The following is a 19,457-nucleotide window of genomic DNA, read 5'->3' on the forward strand; positions in this document are numbered from 1 at the left end:
TTTGAGCATACAAACTATCACTATGGATGTACATCCTAATTTGTTTGTGATTAATATTAAGGATGTTTTACACATTTAGTATAGAGAGAGAGCAGTGCTTCCCGGGCCGCCATAAATAAATGAATTATTTATGGCGGCCCGCCACAAATACACCACGACTAGATTTGGCATGACCCTTGTTGAGCCCTTGCATCAACACATTATAATGGAACTGCCTGTAAATGTATCTTGTTGTTCCAACTCCGTACAGTAGATGGCACCGTAACTCTGCTTCATAACATACCCCATACACACCTGGTCTAGCAGAGAATAAGAAGACGTAGCAGGAGGAATCAGTCTTGTCAACTTATACTTAGAGACTTTTCAGACCCCTCTAAACTCTGTTTTTCAAAAAAAAAAAAAAAAAAGGGAACTAGTGACAAATCTAGCGACTCTTTCTGGTCTTATTGGACACTTTTGGAGACTCGGACATGAAAGCACATATCGCTCTTCTTCAGCAAGCAGCCGGTGTTACTGTGGGGCCCTCTCCAAGCACTCACAGGCGGTTCCGCCTTGCTTGTGATATTAAAAAAAACACAAAAAGAAGCCACAGAAAGAAGTTAAATTTTTTTTTATGCTCTTTGTTTTGCTTTTCATTTTTTGCTCACTTTTTGTACCCCTCCCCTCGCAAACCCACCACCACAAACACAACACTGCAGCCCTGTGGGAAACACTGGCGAGCATGAAGAAAGTTATTAAAGTTATTAGCGACTTACCTCAGCAACAATGTCCCCATTTTCAGCATGCACCTGAGCAATGGCTCCAAGATCACGGATCACACTAAACACCTCGTACACCTGCAGGAAAGGCGAATACTTTTGTATTGTTGCAATATCTATCTATCTAAAATTTTAGGAACACCTCCGAGTATTGGATTATACTGCACAGCACAAAGCACAACTACAACAACTAAAACACACACACTGGTCAATTAATCCCGTCCTTTTATTGTATTTTATAGTACAGTATTTCTTGAGTCAGAATTCTGAAAATAATTGTTTGGACTATGAAATAAGAAGGGTAAAAAGGCCCACCTGGGTGTCAGTTAGCTGGAAAAGATCCTTATAAGCCAGATAGACCAGGAAGGAGTTGACACCTAATATATGAAAAAATGTGGGAAATGGGAAATTATTGTAACTGAAAACTAAAACAGTTGATATAGTACGACTAATAATACACTAAAAATATCAAATCCAAAAGTTACTATGAGTTAAACTATTGTTTGACACATACACCAGCCTCTAACAGCCACTAGAGTGAGCTTCAGTCAGTGTTTTCAAGGATTATTTGAAAGCAAAAAAGTAATATTACACTTTGATGTGTGTGCAGCTTGTTGCTGCACACGTCATCCCAATGAAGTCTTCATACCATGATCCTTGACAAGCGCCTCCATCTCCTCCTGCATGCCTCTGTGCCACTCAGTGATGTCCACATGCAGAGAGTAGTCGCAGCAGGACTTGCTGTCAGCCCAGTCACGCCACTGCTCAAAGGCCGAGATGAGACTAACGCCTGGCTCGGGCACCACGTGGTCGACTGGATTCACACAGATGAGGCAAACCAACTCAGTCATTTCTATTTGAGATGTGCTGCTCGTTATTGAGTGTATTCAGTTTGACGTCACAGTTTGGTCCGCAAGCGTGAGGGATCATCATCATGCATGAGAGAAAACAGACATGAAATGACAAATAAATTCTATTCACAACTTCATATGGGCTCAAGATGTTTCGGAAACAAATACAATCCTGCAGCCCAGATTGGATTGGATTGATGACATCCTTCATGATATCTTCAGTGGGCTGTTCTGGCTGTGTGTTCTTATCTACAGTGCATCCAGAGTTCTAACGACTTGAAACTACATTCATACTTTGTATATTTATGATAGATAGGAGCTGTTTGGCTGAAGGTGGCCAATCAAGAGCCACACATAAGTGCTTCAACGGATGATGGAAGATGACTCACTGATCATGGTGGTGCCTCCTGCCAGCGCTGCTTTGGTTCCCTGGTAGAAGTCATCAGCAGACGTCATGCCTCGATCTGGCATCTGGAAGCGTGTGTGCACATCGATCCCGCCTGGCATCAACATGCGGCCGTGGGCGTCGATGGTTTTGACCCCGCCGGGCACAATAAGGTTTTCTCCAATTTGTCTGAATTCAACATTTCATTACAAAGTCAACATTTTTTAAAGCAAGTTTTTAACTCTTTATTAGACACTCATTTATATAATAGGAAATTCAAAAGTAAAATATTGTAATAATAATAATAATAAAAACAGTAATATTATAACACAATTAATTAATTAATAGAATTAATTAACATTATATTTAGATGAATGATTCCAGTGTAATATACTTTTCTTTCATTGTGTTCCATGATAAACGTGTTTGTCTTTTCTTTTTTTTTTTTTACATTTTTGACTGTTTTAAAGTTTTGAAAAAAAAAAATTCAATAGTAATGAATTACATTAACTTTAATCATAATGACTTACAGTATGTTTTTAATAATTGGCAATAGTACTGTAATATAATCGCCATAAAGTAAATTCATCAACTGAGATAAAGCACAGAAAATGTGTAATTGACTATTTATTTATAAGAATAAAGGGAGACGGCGCTAATATTGCACTATTTTTAAAAAAAAACGCATCTACCTTTAAGACTGTACACCAGTGGTGCATTAATCTTCTGATGAAAGCTGCCGGTATGGCAACAGGTATGCTATACTTTATACATCAAGATTTTATTGTCTCATACATATGACATACAGTACACCAAGTATAAATAAAAAAACACTCATTTTAATCAGAAAATTGGTCATTTTTATCTTTATCTATTTATTATTTCCAGGCTAATTATCCTACATATCTTTTATTCCTAATGTTGCCATCCTTCCATTTGAATGGGTTGAATTTGAACGTCACTTTTTTGTCTGACCTGCATATTAATTTAATACCAAATTGAAGGGGAAAGATGAACAATTCTGATAAAGCAGTAGCCAAAGTACAAAAACACATACACGATAAAGCCTAATTTTGGTGAACAAGTTTTCACCGCCTCGTTACGCCGTGCGGGGATTGTAACACCAATATAAACGAAATCTTCAAGCTTCAACACTCTCAATTTGTTCATATAACGCACACAGTAATGAAAAACTTCATTATAGGCAACGATTGTTAATTTTCATTCACGTACTTCCTATTACAATTGGCGTACCCCACTTTGGGAACATTGGGCATAACAGACATCAACACTGAAACACTCTTTCAACAATGAACAAACATGAACATGAACTCACTTGATGACTCCATCCTCCATGTAAATGTCAGCGCAGAAAGACTGGTCATCATTAACGATCTTTGCTCCTTTGATAAGGAGACGGTCGCTCTGGAAGATAATACAATCAGTCAGCTTATAACTAATATTCTCTTATTGGAATGAAACAACAACCAGTTGGTGCAGATGTGAACGTACGCTCATCAGTCTGGAATTTTAAAGCAGGCTATCAAGGTAAATGATGAGTATTGGTTTTGGCTCTGTTTAAAAAAAAGACTGTGTGTGTGGAAAATGTCATTTAAAGCACATAAAGTGAACAAATTGCCTGTCTCTGGCTGCTTTTTTGATAAGAAACACTATTGGCTGGCTTTATTCCTCCAGAAAAACTGATTTCATCCTCACAACAAAAAATGTACACACATGGAAGCATGGATGGAGGACAGGGGAATTACAGAAAGCTGCAAAAAGCAGCATGGCGGCAATGAGATAATGTGCTGAAAAGAGTATTTAAATCCAAGCACATTAAAACCGTACAGCTGTTAAAGTAACTTTCCTCTGTTTGGGTGTGCAAACAATGTTTTCTTTGAACATATTCAAGCATCGTTGTTTCATCCAATGATGATTCAATCAAATGAAATCAGACAGAAGAGTCGATGCTCTGGTTCAGTTTGTTGCGGCGCTAAAATTAGGGTGAGAATTTACTGGTGAAACAATGAGGACAGCAGTCCCCCGCCTGACACACCCCTCCGTCCTTTTTAAGGATTCAGACCTTTGCAAAAGCAGACATGGGAGAGGACCAATCACAGGGCACAGTGTGAAATCAATCATCTACGCCCACTGCTGGGTCACTTGTCTCTGTGCTCGAGAGAAAGAGTGGGTGCAGTGAGGCGGAGGGAGTGCTACCGCTTCCACAGCCACCCACCCTGGGCCATATACCTCCTCCCCTTGTCGTCCCTGCTGTTCTGGCTTACTATGCAAAAAGGGAGTGGCAGCTCTGCTCACAAGGACTCCAGCATCCTCTACTAACAAAGAACACTCTATTTGAGCATGCACAACTGCTGCTAGCTGCACCTCAGCCAAGCAGCCTGTTCGAACCACGCCCCCCCATCAATACACTGCAGTTCTCTGAAGCATTCACTTGTCAATACTGCATCAAAAACATCAGGAGCAAAACCACTTTTGGTCAAATATGTGATAATTCAACTCTTTGAAAATGAGATGATTTGTTTAAGTCCTCTCTGGAATTAGAATGTGTTCATTTTTACATAAATTAAAATGTGAAAATAATGTAATGTAAAGTAAATACTGTTTTGAAAATCAAACATTTAATTTGAGCAGAAGAGACAGCCTGGTGTCACTTGTGCTACAATTTATAAATGCTACATACATACATACATACATACATAAATACATACATACATACATATATACATACATACATACTGTACATACATACTGTACATACATACATACATACATACATACATACATACATACAGTATATACATACATACATACATACAGTACATACATACATACATGCGTACGTACATACATACATACATACATACATACATACAGTACATACATACATACATACATACAGTACATACATGCATACGTACATACATACATACATACACACATACATACATACAGTACATACATACATACATACATACAGTACATACATACATACATACATACAGTACATACATACATACATGCATACGTACATACATACATACATACATACAGTACATACATACATACATGCGTACGTACATACATACATACAGTACATACATACATACATACATACATATATCCCCTAATACAACGACGCCACACAACCTCTCACTAAAGTGGTAAAATGCCAAATTCATCAGGCACACAAGTATGACAAATCCTTCAAAGCTGTGGATCCTTCAAAGTGACTTTGGCCAATGATATTAGGAGAATGGAAGATAATAAAGGATTTTTTAACCTACAGAAGTTTGCTGACATCTCTTTGGCAGCAGCCTAAACAGGGAGGCCCAGACTTCCCTCTCCCCAGCCATTTCGTACAGATCCCGAGGCGTTCCCAGGCCAGTTGGGAGACATAGTCTCTCCAACGTATCCTGGGTCTTCCCTGAGACCTTCTACCGGTCGGACTTGCCCTGTACACCTCCCCAGGGTGGTGTTGAGTTTATTCTCATTAAATTACTGCTTTTTTTTCCATTTCTGCTGGGTTGTTTTTTTTTTTCCAACTATTTCACTTTCTTTTTGTAAATTTTCCTCCATATATTTCTTCATAATATTTTGGCTCTGGCGAAGCCGTGCTTTGGACACTCTTGACTTAGACAGTTGCCACTGTATGAAACTGTAACACAATGTAAAGCGCTGTATTGTACGATTTTATGTTTTCTTCAGTCGCTGCGCCTGTGCACAGCCTGAAAACTGCAGTTTCAGCACATAGACCTTAGACAGGTGCAATGAACTATAGCTAAAAAATGACAGCAAATGTGTCATAACCGCTTTGCATGTTGGTGGAGTCTTTTTAGGTGGAGTTTTTACACATACTGTAGGCTGCACACTACAATATCAATACAGTATTTTTGACTTCAGCAGGTCTTTTGAGATCCTCTACAACTGGATCATGCTCTAATGAATATAAGGGAGCCAGATGCTTCCAACCCACTGTTGGCCTGCTTGTGTCCCTATGATCATTACATTACTCACAACATGACCGGACATCAATTCACTTGTCAGGTTAATACATTTTCCCACAGTCTCCAAACTGAGAGCCACTTAGCAAGGGAGAGGCAAATAATTATGACCAAATTAGTAGTGAACATTTATGTCTTCTCTTAAACGTCTGTAGCTGCAGCTGCAGAAAGGTTCAAGTGACAAGTGTAACACTACTGCCAAGAATCCAAACTTGGATAATCATTTGATTGTTGTTGGCTCACTGGGGCTGCAGAGTGTTTGTGTGTGATTGTGCTGGATCGGTGCCAAACTTGACAGTGACATTTTTATCATGGGAACCTCTAACAGGATGTGAAGTTCAACAACAAAATGCAGTTTTGCACATCTCTAGCCAGTGTTTCCCATGTATTGACTTATATGTGGCGGCCCACCACAAATAAATTTGGACCGCCACAAATAGATATGGCACTACCTGTTGGCCCTCACTCACAAACACATTATAATGGCACTGTCTGTGAATGCAGCTTGTCGTTACAACTTCGTACAGTAAATGGCATCGTAACTCTGCCTCTTAACACACCTTATACACACCTGGTCTGCCGCGGAATAAGAAGAGGTTCCAGGAGGAACAAGTGTTGCCAACTCAGCGGTTATATGTGGCGAGTATTCAGACCCCTCTAGATTCTGTTTTACAAAAAGTGACTACAGACAATTCTGCCAACTTTTTCTGGCCTTATTCGACACTTTTGGATACTCAAACATGAAACCACACACAGTAATCCCTCATTTATCCCTGTTAATTGATTCCAGACCTGACCGTGATTAGCGAATTTCTGCAAAGTAGGATTTCTTCTTTATAAATAGAATATTTTCATAGTTAAGGCATAGAAAACCTGTTTACAATCTTTTACATACAGTTTTTAACTTGAATAGAGCCCTCTAGACGTGAAATAACAACTCTATAGTTACGTTTATATTAGTATTACCCAATATAGCAGATACAATAAGAGCAAATAAGCCATAAAACTCGTGCTCATGGGCAGTAAATGTGTTCCAAATGGAAGACAGGAAGTGAGGTCACGGGTTATGCAGTAGCCCAGTAGCCCGTGTTATTATTATGATTATTATTATTATGTTGTGAGATAATTTAAACCTGCAATAAAAGCCTTTTGTTTCACCGATCAAGTCTGGTGCTTGTCTCACCGCACAATTATGGACAACAATGTACAATACTACAGCACAATTTGAATGAGTCTTCTTAATGGCTTATATTTGTATTGGACATCATTTATGCATGGAAATGCTTAATTTAGGTTTATTAATTAATAAATGTGTGAAAAACTGTGACAGAGTGAAGTAGCGAAATTCGAACCACTATGTGGCGAGGGACGACTGCATTGCTTCTTAACCAGCAGCTGTTGCTGTTGCGGGTCTCTCCTCCATATAAAAACACTCACGGGCGCTGCTTCTTGCTTGTGACGTTTAAAAAAATCACAAAAATTTTTTGTCTCTCACAGCATCCATAAAAATTATATGCACATCCGTAAGCAGATTACAGTCCTACAGGAAACAATGAATACAAAAATATCACTTGAACAAAATAACAGCAAATTTGGCTTTTTATGATAGAATTGTCAAGAATTGTCAATTGTCAAGTACAGTAAAAAGAGATATGTGTTTTTGGGGGGATGAATTATTAATTAATTGGTATTAATTGTAGGAGTTCAACTACAAAACCTAATGTTTGTACCTGCATGCTACAAATCATAACGTTCACTATACATTGAATGATGCAGTAAAAGATACTACAATTCACTAAAAGACCATATTTTAAAAAATATAGATTTAATATAGACAAATAATCAAAAATACAATAATGTATACAGTAGTAAAGCCAAGCTAGTAACAGACGGGCTGTCTGAGAGCTACTTCAGTTTAATGATTCATTATTCATAATGCAGGCCAAAAGCATCTTGGTTGCTATGAAAACGTCTGCTGGCATTCGCCATTACCAGGCAACACTTTGTGTTTTTGTCCAAATGGAAAATATCCTGGTAACATAGCATGATGTCAGATGGGGAACGCTGCCAGTTACGACATCCGACACTACGATTTAATGCATGCTATTTTGACAAACTAAATCACACTGTACCATGTCCGTCCACACACGAGCTGCGAAAACACATGCTCGCTATATTTCATTTACGTTGTGCTTTTGAAATGAAATGTCAAAACAGGGATAGCATTACATGACCCTAGATACCGTTTTAGAAAGGGTTTATGGATTGGTTATTAATTAGTTAACACTATATAACAACTTATATGTATGTGCTGCATGTGATTAGATAGGAGTGACTGCATTGCCCATTCGCTAATAATAAATTGTAGCAGATCAGTATAAACTAATGATGGTACATTTACATTTCTATTACACTTCTGGGGCAGTTGTAAACAGTAGCAACTCACACTTGTATGATAAGCAAAGCTGATACAAAAACTATAATGTGTGACAGTAGCGTGATCTTGACTAATATTAACCTGTGCACTCAAACTTGACTTGACTGGGGAAAAAAGGAAATAATATATATTTTTAAATACTGTTAAATCTGTTATTTCAAACAAATCTAAAAAAAAAAAAAAATTGATTTAAGTATGAATTTTCTTTCATATTTTTTAATCCATTGTAAAAGGAAATTAAAATACCATGAAGTATTTGTGCTGTTGGATTGTTTGAAGCTGAATAAAATCATCTTTTTGCCTCACTGACCCCCCTCAGCTGAGGACCGAGCACAACCAGAGCCACTGCACTCTTGTTACTGACCGTACTACACAATGGTCTGCTTTGTTCTAGTGCTCAGTAATGAAAAATGATCCCTTTTGGTACACATTTGTCTGGCGTTTCACTTTGGGGAAATTTGGGTTAGGGGTGGTGGATGCTGAGTGTGTGTGTAGTGTGTGTGTGGGCGGGTGGGTGCTTTTGGAGAGAGGCACGATGAGTGATGTGTGACTAGAGAGTACAGGGTGAAGCATCCTTACAGGAGTAAGTGCACACTCACTGTGCACACTCACTGTGCACGCTGTTAAGGATTGCACCTACTGAGACTTTCATCCAGGTCACTCTTATTATAGCTTGTTTCTATTTTTATCTTCCTTTAAAATTAGATTTAGAGCCTTCATTTAGCTTTGCTGCTATTTGCTGGGCTGCAGAGAAGTTCGCTGAAGAAATATGAGTTGCAGTTATGCTTTACGCTTTACGGCAATTACTTTTTTTTTTAAATAAAATATAAAAGTCGTGTGAAGTTTGATGTACAAATCACCATTAAATTACTTTTTTTGGGTGCAAGTAGAAAGTCTGAACCACAAGATGGCAGCATTTAGAGGATGAAGAAAAAGCGCTTTCCACTTGATAAATAGTTAATGAACTCGTAAGGAATTCAGTTTGAAGAGATAAACATATTCTTGTGATTATTTTAATATTGATCATGAAAACAAAGGAATGGCATCCATTCATCGTGTGGAGCTTATGTGACTAATAACGCCCTTCCATGAATGGTTGTTTGTCTATATGTGCCCTGCGATTGGCTGGCGACCAGTCCAGGGTGTACCCCGCCTCTCGCCCAGGGTCAGCCGGGATAGGCTCCAGCATACCCCCGCGACCCTAGTGAGGACAAGCAACGTAGATAATGGACAAATGGAAAGTGAAGTGCATCATTGACACACATTATTCCCGGGCTTTTGTGGGCCATATAAAATTATGTGACGGGCCACATCTGGCCCCCGGGCCTCGAGTTTGACACCTGTAACCTAAATAATATAAGCCATTCAGTTTAACTAGAAGTTCATGCAGTACTTCCTCCACTGTACAGGGGGCAACAGCAAGGCCTAGACGTCAATGAAGCAGCAGTATAAGAAGACAAGTAAATCCCTTGCAACACAAAAAAAAAGAAAGACACTAAAAATTGGACTTTAAACAGCGACTGGGCTACAAAATATGCATTTACCAAAAATGCAGTGGGGAAGCCGTGTTCACTTTTGGAACAACGTAAACACTGCATCCAAGGAATGAAACCTGTGGGTGCACTTTTGTCACAACTTCGACGCAGTCCATCTGCTCCGTTTGGATACGCGCACACAGAAGCTAAAAACTTGGAAAGACAACTACAAGCGAAGCCAGACCATTCACCAACACAGACATGATAAACGAGAGAGCTGAAGACCAAATTAAAAATTTGGTCATTTATTTGATGCACTTTTATTTTTTCAACTTCACTTTTGCCGTTACTGCTTTATTTCAATGTTTGCGGAACATTGTGTTTGAAAGTCACATTAAGAAAAGCACTGGAAATGTGGTCACTCATGTCCAGTGTGCATAATGGAACAGCGCATGTCCAGCTCTTGGGCCCTCCCATTTTTGAAAATGTAGTTGAGTACCCCCGGCCTACATCCTGCATGCAGACCACCACAAGGCAGCATTGACCCGCTCAATACCACATTGTCGTGGAAACAGGAGTTCAGGACATCTACAGAGTGATTCTGCCATGTCTACACGCTGATGGAAAGTGAATAGAGAGAGTTTAGCCAAGTTGGTACACTCAGGATCTCTGTATTACCTCAACTGTGCTTCATGTGCTGGACTGGCTGTCTCTATATAGCGTTTCTAGTCACGTTCATATGTTTAAGTGGTTTGGCTTGGCCTCAGGCTTGACTGTCTTTCCATCTGCTCCTTGACATTTTTCCGTTTTTTTCCCCCCAAACCATTTTACGTTTAATTGTTGAAGAAATGTGCGACATTATCTCATGTTTTTAAACCTTATTTAACAACAGAACATGAAGTGTGTGTTATAAGGCCGTTAAAATGACTGTACATCTAATATCTCGCTATATTGTAGCGTCAAGAGGAGTTGCTGCAGGAGTGCCCAGCATGCCTTGCAGGCACTTTGCAAATACCAGTTAAAGTTGTGTTTGTTGTTAGCGCTTAGTTGTTCAAATTGAAGAGCACCTTCCTTCAGCAAGCTGAGGTGCCTCTGACTATGCGGAGAGTTATGATGCCATCTACTGTACAGATTTTTAAGTACAAGCCACACAAGCAGTGGTATTATAATGTGATTGTGAGCAAGGGTGAGCAGATGGCGCCAAATCTTTCTGTGGCTGTCCAAATGCATTGAGGTGCATGTCTTTTCTAATGGAATATTCACTGAGTTGTGCATCTTAACAGCCTCCAGTGTACTGTACTTCCTATTCGAGGGCCAAATGACTAAGAGCTATTAGTGTTGAAGCAGCTCCAATCCCAGGTGGTCAACCTGCTGTGGTTCATGTATATTACATGAGAAATGCTGTAAGTATGTTACTGCCTCCGCAGCTGCCCCAGTAATCTTCATTTTTCCTGTGAAACTAACAACATGAACTAACAATCAACATTTAGTTCTATTAAATATCAATTTACTAAGGGTACATGTATCACAGGGTGAATTAGTGACGGTTTAATCTTCATTTAATTCATGTCCAGCTTCTGTTTGGTTTGATTATACCTACTTTTCACAAAAATGCAGCTTTATGGAGTTACAGTAAAAGCACTGTTAGGTCGTTCCTGTTCTCTCCACTTACAGTCACAAATGGTGTGATGAAAGCATGATTTCCACACGCATTTTCAAGAAAATGTGCACATTTTTAACACACAAAAAAAGCCCCTGACCTGTTTTTCTTCCATGTGCAATTCAGGAATAGCCCCTCTATCCATTTACGTTCAACCTAATTACTGTAAGGACAACAACGGCAACTAATCCTCTGATCTCTGCTACACCAACTGGTACGTTTGCCATGCAAAGTCTGGCCAAATGACTTAAATGACTCAAGAGCAGTACTGCGGACAATTCCTGATCAATTCATTAACGTAAAACGCTATACATCAAACATTATATGCTATATTGTACGTGAACATGGAAATTACACACTTTCACTGCCCATAACATTAGCCACACTGGTGCATGAATTCATACTAACGTGGAATATCATTTTTACATTTTTTTTATTTTATTTAACGAGCTGCATCACAAACAAACACTGCCTTTTACTCAAGGACTCACACTGCACTGTCGACAGCATGACGGCCAAGGGGAGTTGGCTCCACTGCCCCGGTTTGCATTAATCACAGCGATCACATTAAATAACTGGCTTTTCTTTTGACTTGTCTTTATTGCATGCCGTTTGCCATTTCTGTTTTTCTATTCAGTTCTATCAAGATAGTCCCCCATCAGCTGGCCTTCCGGGACCTCCCATGGTTCTGTTTCCATGCTAACACGCGGCTAACAGGGACGTTTTGTGGTACAAATACGTTATAAACACAATTGGACTCACGCAGTGTTTTAATAACACAATAAGACACACGCCATATTGCACACTACCCGGGGAAAGTACACAAACCAAGGCGAACATTTTTGCGTATATTTCATATAAACCGAAAAATACGCTAACCGTACAACAGGGTATTAGGGCCACATTGAAAAAATAAATTATCTGAGATTTCGAGAATAAAGTTGTAAATTTCCGAGAAAAAAGTCGTAAATTTATGAGAATAAAGTCATACATTTATGAGAATAAAGTCATAAATTTACGAGAGTAAAGTCGTAATGTTACGTGTCATACGCATCCGGGGGAAAATTGAGCATAGCTCTTCAGGAAGGAAGGAAGCTTTCCTCTTGCTTCAGGCTAGCTTTTCTGTATGACGTGGCAGCAAAACAGAGCAGCACAAACAGATTAGCATGTCTAGCTATTCACACTTTCGCCTTCCTTACGCCTCCACATGCCGAAGGTCACATAAGTCCCCCCTTTTCATACAGTAGCTGTCTCAGGCAATGTCTGTAACATAAAGTTTCGCGTCAATGTACAAATTTATTCTTGTAATATTACGAGTTTTTTCTCGGAAATTTACGACTTTAGTCTCGAAATCTCAGATTATTAAAATACGCCGTCGTAACAGGCATTGCCTTGAGAGAGCTATGAAAAGGGGGGACGTATGTGACCTTTGGCCTTGAGCAAAAGAAATATTACGACCTTATTCTCATAAATTTTCGATTTTTTTCTTGGAAATGTATGACTTTAATTCTTGTAAGATTTTTTTTCAATGTGGCCCTAATACTCTGTCGTACTAACCGAGGTTCCGCTGTATAGAATTATTTATTTTTTTAATTCTTTTGTCTTTTCCTGTTAGCTACATAATTTGTCTTAGTTTTTACACCTGATGCCCTTCCTGACGTAACCCTCCCACTTGTCTGGGTGGACAAATGGAGGTGCAAAATATAAGAAATCTCTCAGCATAATGTAGTACACTTCAATAATCATACTACACATTTTTCTGATATTGTCATACAACTTAAACTACGACCTATTGGCTTCCCACAAATGAGTGCAATCAGCGCTTCCTGTACATCCTTTCTAAAACTGAGAGAACGACAATCATGAAAGGAAATAGGAGTCCCCTCCCTTCCCCCCTTTCACTCCCCCCTCCATATTCACTATACTTCCATTCTTGTGATTTAAGGAAATAATTCCCCAGTGTGACACAATCATCATGTCCTTAAATTCCCCTTTGCTTTTTTAAAATGAAAACAAACGGTGTGTAAACTTAACCTTACATACAAGCCGGTAAAGGACATATAACAAAGACCACCGGCTGACATTAAACCTGCATTCCATGCAATGTTAAGTGCATTGTTTCATCCTGCAAGCTAGTGTAGCTAGTGTGAAAACGTTCTTAAAGCGACTAAACACATAGAAGGAGCTCAGATTGGGGATTTTATCGCAGAGGGAACACCATGACATCCTGTACACACACACACACCGGCCACCAGACCGCTTTCACGCTGCATTTGCACTCACTGTGATGCGAGGGATGTTCTTCTTGCCCTGATAGCCGGACATCTTGGACCGTTATGTACGCAAACGGATTAAGGGCGGGAAAAAAAGGAGCAGGATGGTTGTTTCTCACGCTGGCGAAGCGCCTCCACCAACAACACACAAAAACTGAGAGAAATAGCAGGAAAGGACGTCGCTGGAAGTCAGGATGGAGTCCTTGGCAGCCTCCTGGTGTCCGCCGATGCACCGAGTCTTTCCGAAACAGACAAGAAAGGGGAGGGGCCGAGCCGAGCCTCTCTCCCACACCGAAGAAAAAGAACACCACTGCGCACGCGCAAAGCCTCGCCCTGCTCCATTGACAGCAATGGCTTCAATTAGATTAAACAGGACATATCTGATGAACAAATACAAGAGTCTGCGGCCATTGTTGCCCAGTTTGTACTGGAAAATAAATACATATACACCCAAGAGCCTTTCCATTACGATTTCATTACCTGATGGGATCAAAATGGATGAAAATGCATAGCTTTAAGGCAACAATGGCTCACAAAACATATCTTTATACATTCCCTCTACTGTGTATAACTTCAAGTTATTAACTCATATCCATGGTACAGTATATGCCTGCGCAGTCTGCAAAAGTGCAGACTTCAAACTACATATGAGTCTTGGAATGGCGCACATTAGTAAAGCAAAACCAGACTTATGATCAATAATATTCACCATGATTTTTGCCATTGTGTCATCACGTTTATCACCAATTTGTGTGCGTTTTTGGTACAGGACAAAACGAAAAGTGCCTGGTTTGAAAGTAAAGTCGTAATGAAACGTGGGGTGGAAAAAAACTTGCAAGCATCGGAAGCCCTTGGGTTGCATGCGTACATGAGCCTCGTTCATGGCGGTTAATTGGTTCCAGACCAAACCGTGATAAGTGACTTTCCGCAAAGTACGATTCTTTATAAAAATGGAATATTTTCGGAGTGACAGGATCAAAAACCTGTTTATGACCTTCTAAATAAGTTTTTTAACATAATTGGAACCCTCTAGACATGAAATAACACTGCTGCTACCTTTACACTGCCCAATATAGTAGACATAATAACAGATAATAAGCCACTTAAAACACAAGTAAGACCCGTGCTCATGTGTGTTGCTGTAAATGTGTTCCAGTGGTTGGGTAGTTGATTGGCGGGTGGACAAAAGGTGACGTCGGGGGCTCAGAGTTGAGTTTTAGCTTGGCAAAGGTTCCGGCCGCAACAGTAGACCGTGTTAGGGATTATTATGCCTGTTGTCAGATAATTCCAACCTGTAATAAAAGCTTGTTCCGGTGAAGTCTGGTGCTTGTGTGTCTCACTGAACATTACAGTAACATTACTGACACCTAGTGGCCAGTGCAGAATACTACATATAATTACAATGTCTTTGAATGTGTCTACTGAATGTCTTATATTTGTATTTTAGTTCATTTAGCCATTTTTATTGTTGAATATGCTTAATTTAGGCAACAAATACATCAAATTTGCTTCAATATGCATATTGGGCTTTTTTTACTAATATTTTTGAAAAACCGTGATAGAGTGAAGCCAGAAAATTCGAAGCACAAAGTGGAGAGGGGTTAATGGATTATCATAAGTCCTACAGTGGACGCCAAAGGGTTAAAGAATTCATGATATAGGTCTTGCATTGGCCCCATGTTTGACTGTGTGGGTGTACCTAATGAAGTGTCCACTGAGATGTAAACGTCAGTGATTAAGTCAGTGAACAGTGTCTTGTGTGAGGCCTCCAATCAATATGCAACATGAAACCCGAGCAAAAGCCACCCGTAAAAGCTTTCAGCAGCTTCCTGAGTGCTTAAAAACCAACAAATAAAGCAGGGGGGTGCAATGTGCGGCTCGGGGCCATTTGCGGATCGCGACGTTTGTATTATTTTTGATTTCTTTAAAAAGAAAAGTTGAAAAAAAGCAAAACGTTAAGCCCAAAAACCCTAATAATAATATTCTTTGTCGCCTATAACACATACCCGCAAGCTGTTTTTACATAACTTCTTAGCATATTTACTGGGTTTTAGCCTGGTTATAATTCAAAAGATCAGAACCTCAGTGGAAAAGGACTGGACCCCCAAAGGATGCATTGACTTGCTTGGTGTTGCACACTGAAGTATCTGCAAATGAGGTTGATTGGGTTTGTCCTGTGCTGCTCCGAAAGAATGCATTGAGGATGCAACAAATATGCTCGCACCAGTGTTGTGACGTCATACAGATGCTCTGTAATGTTGGATAAATGAACAATGATGCAAGTAACCACTCCCTCCCAGCTCTGCATGCAACGCACGGCTTTCTGGGTAATGGAGTCTGGGTAAGTTGGCTTTGAATATTGTGCAGATGTTGTGATTTCACAGATGTTAAAATTACCTTTTTGTCATCCAGGTTCTGCAGAGCCTCCTTCCCTGTGCTCTCCCTGATCTCCACCTTCTTGGGCTGGGAGATGTCGCTCTGCCGGTCAATGACTCGACTGTCTCGCTTGCCTCTGCACGCCGAGAGCGCATCCAAGTCCAAAGTCTTGCCGTCCAGCAAGGAGCCCTCCACCGGGCAGAACATGCCACAGAACTGCTGCCTGGGCCTGGCTGGGCTGTCGGAGCCCATATTGGTGAAAATTCCGCCCGTGGTCGACATGTCTTAATTGCAGGCGGTGTTGCTGTTACACACGAAAAAAAGCTTCTTCTCTCCTGCACGGCCACCGCCTTGAGAGGAATCCACTTGCAGGTGGGGGCAGCGTGACTAAAGCCGGGAAATCAAAGGACAGTGCATGCGTGGAACAGCCCCACCCTTGAGGAAATGTGGGAAAAAAAGATGTAGGTATATTAGAGCACTTTTATTTCTAAGAGTCCAGCATGCGAGCAATGTGACAAGTCCGCCTATGTGAGAGACACGGCGAGGGGCTATCCTGTCAAAATAAAAGCTGCACAGCCGGTGTAATAGAAGAAATTACCAGGGGGACATCCGGTGTTTCCTGAAATATCCAGAGAAGGTTTAACAAGCAGGCAATCCAATGAATAAAGTCTTATATGACAGCGTGTTTCCGGTAGAAGTTTCAGGTGCAGAAGAGTTCCCGGAAGTCACACCTAATTTTACAAGGAAGGGCGCTGTTCTTTCAGCACCACAGATTCTGACACACACGCACCCTCATCCACCAAATGACACCTCGATGTACAAGTCCATCTGAATATTGATTTCAGGGGTTATCAATTAAAGGCTCGGGACGTTTTTGCAGTTCATTTGCTAATTAGAGTGTGACACCAGTGGTATACAATATTGCGTTTTTTTCACCCTTTTTGAGATACCGAATTGGGGTTTATTTGCTGTTGTGATCATCAAAATGATTAACAAATGAAGAAATACATTCTTGACATACTTCGCTCTGCGTGCAGTGAATTCATCGGATATAAAAGTTTCACTTTTTGAACTGAACTGCTGAACTTTATAAGATATTCTAATTTATTGAGATGTGCCTGTGTGTACACATACAGATCTCAAGTACCCCCCTCGAAATTGTTGTTTTCTGCAGAAAACACGTCTCATTCACGGTGGTAATAACTTACATGGTAAAATGTACAGCGTTTTTTACACGTTCATTGTCTGACAGTTTCACTGACAGTTTTTTCAGCAATCGTTGAGATTTTGCGGTCCTTGAACGCACCATCCTTGTGTGCTGTGATGTTTGTTTGGCTATGGAAGCACGAGCTTCCACAGTCAATCCAGCCTCAAAACTTGCAGCGACGTGAGCACAAGTTAATGATCAGAAGTTGTTATTGGAATTGCAACAGGCAAGCAGTGTGGATTATTATTATTATGTAGCATTTTTAAAAATGTTGTCTTCCAGTTTCTCTGTGACACTCTAAGCTCAGTGGCCACTTCCCTCTGAGAACATCCTGTTTGAAGCCTGGCAATAGTGAGGTACTGTTCATCAATTGTAAGGTGTCGTCTTGGTCTCATGATGCCAAAATGTGAACAGCATCATGAAGATGGCTGTTTAAACACCAATTCTAATTGAACCAGGATTTGTATCGGTCCATTCGTGGATCACACACTTGCAAAAAACACTAAAACACTGAACAGTTGAACATGTGCATTCAAAAGTTTAGAGACGATAAAATTAGGTTCACCTGTAAAGATTATAGTGCATTTTAGGTTCATCCTGGCATTCCCCCGAAAGCCGAATATGCATAGTGTAGTGTTGTAGTGTAAAATCATTGTTAATGTAATGAGGTAAACAATGAGGGTTATATTCATACCGCACCTGTTTCACAGTGTCAGTCAAAGCTAGTGTACAGTACAAGTGCACCTAATAAAGTGGTGCACCCTGTAGTGCAGGGTCATCAAGTCCAACTAAATAAACCCTTCCTGACTCAGATTAAAACAGACAAACCCTCCACTGCAGTGGTGACTGTGGAATACATTTTAGCATGTCAGCACAGTTTCCATAACAACGTGTCAGCCATCGAACGGTGTTGTTGCCGATGTACTTGCTCTCTGAGGGATGGGTGGATAGCTTTTTGGGTGTGCGTGGGTGGTCAGTAGACAACGGGAAAGGCCCATAATGTTTGAAGGTCAGCACTGAAATTATTGGTGGAAAGTGCAGAGATAATACTGACAGAGGGGAGCGTTGGATAATTAGTGAGAAAGTTGGCAGCGAGCCTGATAAACAGTTGGCCGGGGTGGAGGGAGAGCGGGAGCCTTCCTGGCATCCATGAACGGATGTGCAACAAGCAGCGAAAGCGGTGGCTGCTATAGCTCCTCGTGAAAACCCATGGCTTTTTTATGTGACGTCTGTTCAGTCCTGTTTACACTTTGCACTTAAAAGTTTGTCATCCAGAGAAAACGAGCGTGCTCAGTCAGCGACTGCCTTTAATGGAAAAAGTGGGTGTACAATATTGCAGCCTGGACAGGGAGCACCCTATCGTTATCCTATTGTGTCATTTATACCAGGGGTGTTGAAACTTTTTACACCGAGGGCCACATACTGAAAAAAACAAAGGATGCAAGGGCCAGTTGGATATTTTGTAAACCAACACATGTACATATGTTAAGAAGTTATATACAGCATATTTCAAGAAAAAACTGCATCTTAGCTTTGTGATGTCTGTGAAAAAGTGTATTATTGTTATGAATTTAGGTCATTGCTGTTTTTTCCACATTTTTGCTGTTGTTTTTTTTTTATTTCCCAAATATTCTTATTATTTCCCAAATATTTGGTAAATGGTGTTTCACTCGTATAGCGCTTTTCCACCTCCAAGGCACTCAAAAGCGCTTTGACAGCGCTAGCACATTTACCTACTAATGACGCAGCATCAGGAGCAACTGGAGGTTCAGTATGTTGCACCCAAGGACACTTCGACACGATCACGGGAGGATGGAGGATGGAATCCGCAACCTTCAGACAGCCACTCAACTTTCTCCTTAAATAATCTTTGTAAATTTGCCTTTTATAATATCATGACTTTATTCCCATAATATTTACACTTTATGAAACATAACATTTTCCCCTACCCGATTTTCCAAAAATGACAACTTTATTTTGTTTTGTTTCTGATGTTATAACTTAAAAAATGTA

The 19,457-nt window shown here is 40.2% G+C and overlaps 1 protein-coding gene across 2 annotated transcripts in view; it reads right to left on the bottom strand.

The window, feature by feature from the left end:
* The window catches only part of dpysl2b (dihydropyrimidinase like 2b), a 27,005-nt gene extending 10,253 nt beyond the window's left edge, over nt 1–16,752 (bottom strand). Inside the window, exons 1-6 of one of the 2 annotated variants that reach the window (XM_054756697.1) lie at nt 16,259–16,752; nt 3,331–3,419; nt 1,999–2,183; nt 1,408–1,572; nt 1,074–1,135; nt 756–836 (exon numbers count right to left, since the gene is read on the bottom strand). In XM_054756697.1, coding sequence (XP_054612672.1) covers nt 756–836; nt 1,074–1,135; nt 1,408–1,572; nt 1,999–2,183; nt 3,331–3,419; nt 16,259–16,519 — 843 coding nt within the window. In that variant the 5' untranslated portion in view covers nt 16,520–16,752. Of the gene's footprint in view, nt 1–755; nt 837–1,073; nt 1,136–1,407; nt 1,573–1,998; nt 2,184–3,330; nt 3,420–13,871; nt 14,132–16,258 lie in introns of those variants that run through there. The other variant, XM_054756698.1, reaches the window with a different exon arrangement.
* Nucleotides 16,753–19,457: the final 2,705 nt, after the last annotated feature.

This window comes from Dunckerocampus dactyliophorus, chromosome 17 (genome assembly GCF_027744805.1).
Source record: "Dunckerocampus dactyliophorus isolate RoL2022-P2 chromosome 17, RoL_Ddac_1.1, whole genome shotgun sequence".
Lineage (NCBI taxonomy): Eukaryota > Metazoa > Chordata > Actinopteri > Syngnathiformes > Syngnathidae > Dunckerocampus > Dunckerocampus dactyliophorus.